This window comes from Pleuronectes platessa, chromosome 6 (genome assembly GCF_947347685.1).
Source record: "Pleuronectes platessa chromosome 6, fPlePla1.1, whole genome shotgun sequence".
Taxonomy (NCBI): domain Eukaryota; kingdom Metazoa; phylum Chordata; class Actinopteri; order Pleuronectiformes; family Pleuronectidae; genus Pleuronectes; species Pleuronectes platessa.
This window is the reverse complement of record NC_070631.1, coordinates 17081743-17093904: the sequence shown is the minus strand read 5'-3', so window position 1 is coordinate 17093904 and position 12162 is coordinate 17081743. Positions and strand designations below refer to the sequence as shown.

Genomic DNA, 12162 nt, shown 5'->3' with positions numbered 1-12162 from the left:
AAGAGGCCATGGAAATGAGGGGGTAGTTTGCATCAGGTGGGAAACAAAAGCTCAAGAAGACACAAGATTACGTAACATGCCGAGTAGCATAATGAACAGGCAAATAGTGAAGCAGTCCGATGGGTAACCTAATGCCAACATGCCATCACCAGGCCAAACCTAATCCTGAAAAGGCACCTTGTCAGGAGCTGAGCCGCCCACACAACCCCTAACCGGGAAACAAGGGCAGTTGTTGTTGGTAACCAGATTAAAAACCTATACCAACATCCTCCTTTGAATTAGAGCCCATATATGATTGTCTTGCAATTTACAATTCATGGTTTGTTTGATAGTAAAGTTTAAATTAACTGTGAAATGTAGCAGTTAAAAAGAAAAGCAAAAACACAATATCAATCCTTGTCTGGAATCAGTCGCTGCCCTGAATTAAGCTGCAGCACATCACAGTGATCGTACAATTGACTTTGTGAGATGATGTAGTTTTGTTTCCCAGTGGATACACATAGTACACAGTGTTTCAACATCATCTTTTCGAAAAGTGAAGTGCTGTTTGCACAGGGATCTAAAACCAGCCTGATGTATTTGTGGAATGATGAAATTAAACTAGTGCAGAGCTTCATGAAAATAACCCCTTTCCACTTGTTTAGCATGAGACGTGATCTGGCAGGGTTTGGTTACAGCCTGAGTCATAAGGAGCATACCAGCAATTTCTGGAAGTAAACATAACAGATCTGCAAAAAGCTGAAGATGAAACGAGCATCATGGTCTTAACTACACCTATAAATCCACAATGGATGACTTCAAGAGGCAAGAATCTCAGGCTTTATGAAGAAAGACCAGAATAAAAATCCTCCCGAGAACTGAAGGAGTCTTGGCTTCTAAAAAAGAAGGTGCTCAGGCTGTGAAAGTGGCTGAATCTCAGTACTGACCACTTTGGCTTTAGTTGTTATTTTGAAACTGTAATGTAGATATTAAAGTAAAGTATCACCCTTCACTTTACACCTCTTGGAATTTGGGTAATCTTTAATTTAATTAGCTTCTCACAGTTACATAATCTTTGACCCCAGGTACCGATAGTTTTCAATGCCACTGTACTTACTCTACTTAATGAACCTGATGCTGTGCTAGAGACCTTTCGTACCTCTTCATTCGGCGCCATGCTTTTGCTCTCGTGGGACTCTGTCGTGTCGCTGCCCAGGGTCTTATAGTAGTCCCCAGTACTGGGCTGCTTGCTGAAGCTCCGTGATTTCCTGTTTGAATCCACGCGCCGCAGCTTCTCGTGGTTTTCTCCAGTGGTGAGCTGCTACAGAGATAAAGATAACAAATGTAAAAAGGCAGTTATAAATTACTTTAAAAGGCTTTGGCTCCACCTAGTCTGTATTTGATCAATTTTCCCCCCAGTTATCCCAAAAATTATTTGAAAGAGATTTGTGTAAAGACATCAATCCAATGAATTATTATATGTTTTGTTGTTTGATTAGCTCCCTGGTTTCAGCTTCTGAAATGGGAGGATTCACAGGAATCATATGTCTCATGATAGTTTTGGATCCACAATCCAAACAAACAGCAGATTAATCATTAATATTTCATATTTACAACCCAGGGTAAAATGACTACACACAATGAACATTTCTTTTCATTACAGGAAATAGGATGTTAAATTTGAAATTCAGGAAGTTCACGATGCAAAACAGCAATTAGTTACATTTTATTCAGTAATATATAGTTCATTCTGTATTTATTTAAAAAAAATACATAATATTTATAAGAAATCTTATAGCAAGCGAACAGAATCATAAAAAAGTGGGAAATGGATTTCTATGGATTGAATGCTGCTTTTGCGGTGAACCTTTTATTGTGAAACCACACTGTGAAATATTCTTAGTGGGTTTTGTTGGATTAGCTCTCTCGTGTGACCAAAGCAGCTTTATTTGAATAAGAGAACAAGGCTTTGATTCAGTTCAAGTAAAAATGTAGCATGTTTCATGTTAAGACTACACACATGCAGCTTTAGGTCCGATGTAAGAGAGACCCCTCTGTCCACAGAGCGGGGTCAGAGGTCGTTAACTCGGCTGTTTTAGTTGAGCACTCTTACTTGGCTCTGACATCTAGAATGAATATAACATTTCTGTCAAGGCAGAGTCTTCACTGTTTGCTGCTTTTAGATCTGACCTTAAATATTTCCGGGTTCCCCGGCATGAGCAGTGAATAAGCTCACTTTCCATTTTTTGTATTTTGCCTAACATTGACTTCAAGTCAATCTATGGAAGTTTTGCTAATGCAAAAAGCATTGCATTTGCATTTATTATTCTGCAAAATAAACTTTGCATGAAACCTTTTCCCAGGAAAGTACTTCCCCTAACAATATATATCACAAAATTATGTGTAAATGTTTTTCAATATATTTTGAAAAAGTAACCTTCAAAACTGTCAACTACAAGCATGTCAACTACAAGGATCTTTATGTAGTCAGCATAAGAAAATGTAAAGTCACTTTGACTTTCAAATCTCAGTTAATTTACATCTTCAGTCGACAATTGCTGTCATTACTTCTCACGAAAAAGAGAGTCGCAGACATCAAGCAGGTGTCTGGCGTGAACGTCAGTGGGGAAATAATTGACAGCTGACCCCTGACCTCTCCTCCTTTTGTGGTGTCGTGTTCTGAGTTCTTATCAACCAGTGTTGGTTTTGTTGACTCATGTCTGCTGTCAAAGAAATGGTCCCTCAGCACTCATCAGGAGGGAGGGTAATGTGAGCAGGGGAGCGCTACAGATGGTTTATTGTCATCCTTCGGGGAGGTGGGCTGACAATAGCAAATGCACAAAGCATATAAGCGGCACCTTCCCATCCCCCACCCAGACGTACACACACCGACAAGCTTCCCCCCCCCCCCTCCATTATGTGGATTTGTCTGTCATCATAAAGTCAATGTTAAATATTTGTTCTCACATAGTTCTTGTATGGAACATGACATCACTTATCCTTGTTACCGCTTGACATGGTTCAGTTACGTTTACATGCAGTCTTGCAAAAGCCTCAGAATTTAATAGTTATGCTATAACAGGTAGACTGTTAGAGTAATTTACAATTCAACAATCAAAACAGAGATAAAGCAGACAATTAAAAAAATTACAGATGCAACTCAAATAGCCGTTAAGCATCTCAAACAGAACAGCTTCAGAAGCTGGAGATAAGCCATAGATTTGCTAATAAACCTGTAATTTTTACTGCATCTTCTTCCTCTACATCACTTTAGCCTTTAGTGAAAAAACAAAACCATTTAGTCCTCTTTAGACATCTTACCTTAGCGTTAGAAATCCTCCCCTGTGGCTCTCTCCGGACAGAGCAGAGCAGCGAGAGCAGAGCAGCGAGAGCAGTGGTCTCCACCTCCCCACTCAGCGCTACACCTGTCACTCTACCTGCCCTCTCACTTTACGCACAGGCCTCATCAATAACCTATCGGGCTGTCCACAGCAGTTGCAATGATGTCACCACGAGCCCGCTGACAAACCACTCCCCAACCGTGCCCGATGCCTCTTATGCAAAACACAAATTTCCTGTTCCTGGTTTTCCTGGTTTCCATGGCCGGCTGTACACAAATCTCACGCTCACACCAGGATTATTATATTATATTATCAAATGGTTGAAAGTATGCTTATTACAGTCCAAGTTTTCTGGAGGGACTACAATAGATTTAAGGGATCACAAGAAACATTTGACTTTAGTCAAACTTAATACAAATGGCAAATGAGGAAAGAAACAAACAAAACACTTATTACTTATTAGACGTAAACCATCATTCATCAGGTTAACTACTCCTTCCTTTTTAATGAATCAAAGTGAGATTGATCTCTCTGATCTACGCTGTCCCTGGATGAGGTTACTGTTCCCTGTTACTATGGCGCCCAAGGCAGATTGTTTTTCCCAATGTATATAGTACACACTGATCTTGATGGTGTGTGTCTAGGCGCGCGTGTTCCTCTGAGTTAAAATGTTAATGAGGGCGCGCCCTGTGTCGGTCACCTGGGTACAGAGAGGAGAGGGGGCGGCACTAATTAAAGTCTCTCCCACGTAGCTGATGGAGCATGCGTGCAGCACTCGGACAATGACGCTGCTGATGGACTTTAACAGCTCCAGGCACGCTTTGCATGGCAGATCTATACCTACAGCCTCTGTTTTGTCTGAACAAATGACTTTCTCCTGCAAATCAGCTGGATCTGCTGCTACCCAACGTTTTATTGCAGAGGTTCTCTATTTTTTCTCAGCCAATGACCAACCACAAGATGGAAAAAATGTTTTTTGGGTCCCCCTCTCCAACCACCCCTACATACTTTATGTCCCTTGGTATAATTTGTTATAGCCTATTTCTTCCCTTCTACTTAGTTATGTGAAAGACTTACACAAAATAAATATCTTAGTAAATTATTAATTGAAAATATGTTCACCATATCAACAGTGAATATCCATAAATCATGGATGACTGTGAAACCTTTCACAAGCCCGCGGCTGTGTGCCATGAAAATGATACTTTACTGACTAACTTTAACTCGGCTGCTTTAAAGGAGGTGGCATTTGATATTTACTACATAGAAAGATAACAAAATAATTTAAAACGATTGTTTTCTTCTGTTATACTTTTAAAAGCAATTTAAATAAAAAACACTTAAGATTTAAAACTGAGCACAAACATATCTCTCCTCTGTTTCTTGTGTTGTGTTTGGCGGAAGCTAAAAAGCAATGGGGTTGGACAGATGTCACATGGTCACAATCAGAGAATAAATGCTTCATGAGGTGAAAGTGATCCCTCAGATTAGTTGTCCTTCAATTCAATTAGAATTACAACTTCACATCCAGTTTGAAAGTAGTTTACAGCAGCACTGAACGACAAGACACATCACCCAACTATTGTTGACTTTTAATTGCTCCTCCTGGTCGGCTCTTTACACGAAGCGATCTGAGTGATCCGTGGCCAGATTCAGATTAATTACTGGAATTACGATCGAACCCATCACAACAACCTTTGTGTGTCAACCCAGAGGCCTGTCACGGTAATGAGCATCCTCGTTAGCCTTGTTAACTACGCTAACACAATAACATCATTGTGGGCACCCAGACAAAGCACATTGTTAAACATCAGAGCAACAGCCCAGCTTATTAGACACAAGGGAATATGGCATCAAGGGCCAATTTATCCCGAACACCATGCTTCCCCTGCTTGTTTCGGATTGTTCCATTCCATTCATGTTATTTCTCTAGATATCTAGAATTGTAATAAACTAATGTGTGCATATTTTAAGTTACTGCTACCAAAGCCTACTAAAGTTATGCTGTCATGTGACATCCATTGTCCCATATGAGAAAGACCAGGAAACACTTTCTCATTATATATCAAATCTTCCTCTGTACAGTGCATCTGTCCATGTAGGAGCTCACCACCACCTTACCTCCTTCTTGCTGGCATTACCCTCCACATGCCGCAGGTTGCTCTTGACCTTCAGGAACTCTGCGGACGACGGCTCCTTAGGGGGCTGGGGTGCTGGGTAGCCCGGAGGCGGCGGGGGCGGCGGAGGAGACAGTGGGGGAGGTGGGGGTGGGTAGGTCGGCGGTGGCGGGGCCTTCGTGGTGGGATTGGCCGGTATTTCAGCCTTTTTGAGCACGTCAGAGCCAATGTCTGGGTTTAGCATGTCCATGTATGCCTGCATGTCAGAAATGGCCGACTCTGATGCACCTGTGAAAAGACACAGTCCATGTTGGCATGTTTACTGTAGACCTGACTGAGTTTTATAACAGGAACCCAAACATGTTCAACAACTGAGAGCATTAAGTAAATGGCTTAACGTTTACTCCATTCCATTTTCCCACTCGAGTGAGAAATGTGAGTTACACGGCTGGTCCACCTCTCCTTCCTTAACAAACCTTCACAGACCACTAGGGTGCAGCACCAGTATATCATGCACCTGTGACCTGGAACAATTGGAAACAAATCTGCTGCATGGTGTTAGCTCCGCTTCAGTAACTAGCTGAGGCGTGCAACAAACAGCCAGTGAGGATTTATGATTGCAAACTGCAAAGCTTTTTTTCACATTTCAACATTTTTATGAGCGCAAAAGAAATGTGTTTTACTGTTGAGATCTTCAGCATTTAATCTTAACTGATTAATCAAAATTGAAAAACATTGGGCAAAGTGTGTCTCCAGTCACTGTGTTGGTTCACCTGTTCTAGTCTTAAGTGTAAAAGGTTTCCGACCTGTGTGTGCAGCTGTGTTCAGCTGAGCCGGCGGCCCTCGAGACGTCGTCAGGCTGCTCCTCTTCTCCCCGGTGCTGGACTGGCTGGAGCTGGCTGAGTCGTAGTTGGACAGGGAGCTGGATGGGGAACTGATGTCAAAGTGTGCCACCTGGCTGGCAGGGGGCATGGTCGTGTTCGGGGACGAGAGGCCCGAGTCCGGCTGCTTGTACTCGAGGTCGGTCGAGGGGTCCCGGGACAAAACACGGTGCTCGACACTCTGTCAGAGGATGTGAGTGGACATGATTTACACATTAATACAAACTACAAGAACATCTGTTCATTCTCAATTAATTCCTTATTATAAAAATATGTCTGGTTCTTTTTAATTGAGTTGCTTTTACTGCCATTATAAAAGTAATTATCCTTCCCCTATCTATACTACTTATCCTATGGGCTGGAGCAATTCCCAGCTGACATTGGGCCCAGTGTATAACAGGGCCTACATAAAGAGACAAACAACCATTCACACTCACAGTCACACAGCAGGGCAATTAGAGTCTACACCTAACTTCACACTAATCAGCATGTCTTTGGGAGGAAGACGGAGTGCCCTGAGAGACTCATGAAAACACACGCAGACATGGGGAGAACATCCAAACTCGTACACGTGATTCAAACCGGGAATCTTCTTACTCTGCTGCAACAGCGTGCTGCTCAATAGAAAAGAATTATTATTAATATAAACAATCTTTTTCATTCACAAATTCCCAGCCCACCTCCTCTCAGTCCCTGATGCATTACACGAGGAGAACAGCTTTATGGGTTTAATTACTGCACACTAATGAAATGTGTCACAGCTGATCAGAAAGACTCAGGGGCCCTTTTGCTTTTCCCACAGTGCAGGACTCAGTTGGCTGAATGTCCCCTGTGGGAAGAACAGAAGTGGGGGCAGGGTTTCCTGCCCACCAGAGACAGTGCAGTGTGCAGGAGTTATTATTTCCCTGAGCCTCTCGGGGATTTCACTGGGTCGAATCTATGGAGGCTCCTGTATCTCAAGTGCAACTGTTGTAATTAGCTGAGAAAAACTGATGTCAGTCAAGACACACGTTTGCTCAGTGTTTTCCAAGATGATATGTTCCAAGTTAGTTATTAGGGTATTTAAATTAAAAAAATTGACTTAATATGCAGAATATTGAATACAGTGTGTTCATCAAATGTCACTGTAGCAGCTATGATTCTTATAATTTCATGCAGAGTTGGATGAAGTGGAGACTCTAGGTATTTGTGCTACTTATGGAGCAAACAAGGCAGGATTTATACCTCCTGGATTTTCTAGAACAAATAATGTCTTGTTTTGATAGAGTTGAGCTCCCAATGGACCAATTAGTAACAGAAAGTGCATAAAGCACATTGGTAAGACATGTGTCTCTGAGTTTAATGAGAACTCAACCAGCGTCAGATTATTTAACAAACAATGTCATAACTAAAGCACTGGTTTGCAGCCTTCTTGACTTTTGTAATGAAGCAGTCTGCTTATGATGCCCTTGTCATATCTTATAGTTTTAGTGTCATTTATTCAACCTGCTTTTGTCAGCACAAATATTAAAGGCCTGAAGAAGGGGAAAATATCAATCGGACAAAAACTGTACAAATTTCAGAAAAGCTGTGGAAGAAAAGTAATTATACAGTATTCTCTCATGTCACCCCTCAGATTTCTCTAAGGTCCCCATAAAGGGTCCCGACCCTGAGGCTGGGAAAGATCTGGGAATTTATAAATGAAAAGCAGCACATGAATCTGCTGAAATCCCTGATTTCAGGATACAAGTGTGTAAATGTACAACGTACCTGTTTACGAAGAAAGAATATATAACATTACATTTTTTTCTGTACTTAAAAGGATCCTCACACCGCAGCGTGGCGTCGCTGTGTCTCTTACCATGTTCTCCACAGTGCGCAGGTACTTGGCACACTGGGGGTGGCCGTTGTACTCGGCCAGGTCTGCGGCTGTGAAGCCGTCCTGGTCCCTGATGCCCAGGTCCACACCGTTCACCACGAGGATCTGACAGCACTGGACGGTGATGTGACACAGGAACAGACATAGTGAGAGAAAAATGGGAAGAATATGAACACTGTTCCACACAACATTTAAATTAGTCACCACAACCTCACTGATCGCGTGGACCTGATTACTCATACACTATAGCAGATCATGGGTGACTAACTATCCTTTCTAAAAGCAGACTCAGAACATGACTGTACCATTTGACTTCCACTTTCATCTGTTGTAACACAAATCCTCGCTTTTTGACAAAACTCAAACTTGGAAATAGTTTAAAGCGTTCGTTTGGAACCCTCCATCACGCAGCTGAAGCCAAACTAAGTCTAACTCTTTTGTTTCTCTCAGCTTCCTAAACATGTTCTCCTCCTGAAACTTGGGCCAGCACCTTGTAAGTCGAGATTTGGTTCAATTTCCTATATAAGGTCAATTTCAATCACTTTCCTCTCCATCGAATCAATCAAGCTTGAGCTGAAACAAACAGTCGAGCTGACCAGAATTTGACACAACAAAACATTAGTCAAAGTATTCGGTGGGAGCAAAACCATAAGGTAGAGGCCTCTCATTCAAAACAGATGGTCAAGTGGGAAACTCAGTCCGAATCCTAACGCTCTGACACAACCTCTGTGAATATTGTTTAGGAAAGCAGTTGACACCGTCCAGTTAAAATCTACCTGTCAAATGAAATCATACATCTATGGAAAGCCTTTATATTCAAATTTTATTGTGCCAATTTATTACATTTCTTATGTATTGATTGGGTTTTTGGAAATAATTGATGAAATAATGATACAACTGAAGAGATCAGCTCTACCTGTGAATTATTAATAGTTTGACTGACATACAGTGTTTAAAATAAATATACTATAACACTTTATTAGAATCTTGTAGCACATCTTGTATCTTTGGTGACTTATTGTACACAATGCAAACACACACACCTCCAGTTCACCGTTCTCTGCCGAATCATGAAGCGGGGTCCCTCCCCAGCTGTCGGTGACTATATCTCCTCCGTGCAGCAGCAGCCAGCTGAGCACCTTCGCATGACCCCGACTGGCTGCGAAGTGCATGGCCGTGGCCCCGTCGCTATCCTTGTCTGTCAGGCTAATCTCTGTGAAACTCATCTAATGAAGGTAGAAATTATCACCTAGGTCACAGTCATATTCAACAATGGGAATTCTGTACATTGTTAAAGGAATGATGAAGTGAGGGATGTCTGTAGAAGAGGGAAAAGGCTGAAGGGTTCACCTGTAGTACAAATCTGAGGCTTTTTCTGAATTGCTTTAGACAATCAATCAATCAAGATATGTTATTGTGCTGACTCTGCACGTGAGGAGCAGTTACTTGAGATTGTTGGAGGAACGTTTGCTGCTTGTATCATTAGAGATATTTTGTTTCCATGACTCAGGAGCCCAGGAACCACTTCATTTAAATCATGTTGAAACAAAGTACTTCTGATGTTCATGAAGAGTCACTTGTACACAAATTAATAATAAATACATAGTGTACCATAAAATAAATTACAAAGTCATTTTAATTGATGAGCTTTTTGCATTGCATCAGATTTAGTTTAATAGAATAATAGACAAAACAAAAGCATTCTGCGTTTGTTTACAAGATTTGTAGTGCCGTACCAGCCAGACGATGACCGTGTTGTGGCCCATTTGGGCAGCAGCGTGCAGTGATGTCATCCCATCATTGGCTCTGATGCTTGGATCGGCTCCGCAATCCTTCACCAGGTATTGGACGACCTCTAGATGACCCTCCTGGCAGGCCAGGTAGAGCGGTGTGGCACCATTCTTAGTTTTGGAGTTGACAACACTGCAGGGAAAATGAAATGGAAAGGTAAACAAATAAATAAACTGATTTCTATATTATGGAGGTTGTTTCTCACAGGCTTTCCTCCTTTTGGGCATAAACAAATATAAAGTTAACTGTGCATTCAAGTCTTCCACACATAAACCAGATTGAACATTAAAGATCTACTGACAGAAACAGGAAGTTACACTCCCATGCAGCTCACTGGGATGTAAATTGCGTGATGATCAGTGTACAAACTGGATAGACTGGTGATGTCCGGTGTAACTAGTTTCATTTACAGACCCATTCTTGCAAAAAAGGCAAATAGAATCACAGCCAGGATTTCCTCCAGCGACATTTCTTTCATGCTTTGTAAAATAAGAGGACAACCTGAGTTTCAAATGTCAATCCAACATTTAAATTCGATGCAAAACCATTACAAAACCAGGACAAGGTCCTCTAAAACAAACAAAACATTCTACTTATGGTGTCGTGCCTGGAAACAGTCACCTTCACTAAGTGCCCATTATGTCACTTATTTATAATCATTTTATAATATAAATTCAGCCATTTTTCTGCCGTCTGCAAATGTCTGTGTGGATGCTGCACTTCACAATAGAAAATTCACAGTAGTTGTTTTTAAACAATTTTACATGTTTAATGTATTTGAAGGTTTAGATGTAGTCTGTAGGCAACAGGTGAAAGGTAACAGGAAAACAGCTTTTACAATGTCAACAGACAACTATTTTGAGACCAGACCGCAGTAATACTGAGACAAATCCTTCTCCCCTTTTATTTTCAAAGGCCCTTAACCCCGCCTCTTGTGAAAAAGCACATCTAATGCGTATTTTCCTCCTTGTCCCAGATCTTTTCACTCACAGCGGGAGGTCAGGCAGTGAATGTGTGCTTCCCCACTAAATCCCTTAAGGTCATGCTTTATTTGGATACTGACAAATGAGCAACGAGTCTCCTAAGAGGATTATCACTCCACTGGCTTTGCCTGACTTGCCATGTGCTTAACGCAGGTTTGCCAGTGACCAAGACAGACTGAGTAGGTGAAGATGAGAAGAAGAGAAGGTGAGAGAAATGAGAGGCAGGGCGGGAGGATCCTGTCGACACAAACATGACCCTGCTAAGCTTTCTCTCACAAGGATGTGGCTCAAGGCCAAGCCTGAAGACTAAAGTCCCCGAATTAAAACTACAACATGAAGTTACTTATTCGTTTCTGGTCTAAATCTTGCATGCGAGGCTGCTTCTTTTCATGATCTATCCCTCAGGTTTTATCCTCGACCAGAAAAACTGTAGAAGCTTTAGGTGTAACAGATACGTTGTCAGATAAATCTATGGCTCAGGTTTGTCTTTGGGATAAATAAAGGTAAAAGTTCGGTTTCAAAATAAGAGAGGGCAGTAAACTGCGGTTCCGTCATCAGGAAGTGGGCAGACATGTAAATTATTTATGACTGTAACCAGAGTGGGCTGAAGTTCATCTGTGCACTGGGGTCTGTGGAGGAGAGACGCTTGTATTTGACTATCCACCAAACCACAAATGTTGTGACAGTGATAAAGTTTAGTCTATAGATCGTTACGAGATAGATGGATGGACGGTTGACAAAACTACCTTTGTCATTACTCTCCAAAGTCTAGAGGCTTGAACACGCCACTAAAGAAGCGCTGTTGGAGAACAGGTGTCGATTTCAAAGAGCCAAGAAAGAGGTTAGCCTTGTGTGACGACACATATGAAGGGGGGACCAAGCGTCCATCACATTGCCACTCAAAGAAAAAACAACCCACTCTGAAGAAGCAGACATTTGATATATATCCAGTTCAGTTCCAATGAGTAATTATCTGTACACTGTCTGCTCCCATCCCCTATGTACATGGTAACAAAGAACCGGTATATCTTCATTACAGGTGAAGTAATTGATGTCACACTAATGGTCTTCTGGCCTGATGAAGGTGCGTTACCTTCGTGTCTAAATAATGAAAACCTGAAAATGTATACACTGCATTTTAGTGTGTGACCTCAGTGGCTTCTGTAGGACGTAAAGGGTTTTTTTTTATTCCAACATGGACATTTATTGACA

General features: G+C 41.6%; 1 protein-coding gene across 1 annotated transcript in view; it reads right to left on the bottom strand.

Moving 5' to 3' along the window:
• Positions 1–12162, bottom strand: part of espn (espin) — a 37919-nt gene that overhangs the window by 18649 nt on the left and 7108 nt on the right. Inside the window, exons 3-8 of the mRNA XM_053425145.1 lie at positions 9913–10099; positions 9220–9402; positions 8159–8290; positions 6310–6499; positions 5442–5752; positions 1139–1297 (exon numbers count right to left, since the gene is read on the bottom strand). Of these exons, the coding sequence (XP_053281120.1) occupies positions 1139–1297; positions 5442–5752; positions 6310–6499; positions 8159–8290; positions 9220–9402; positions 9913–10099 (1162 nt within the window). The remainder of the gene's footprint in view (positions 1–1138; positions 1298–5441; positions 5753–6309; positions 6500–8158; positions 8291–9219; positions 9403–9912; positions 10100–12162) is intronic.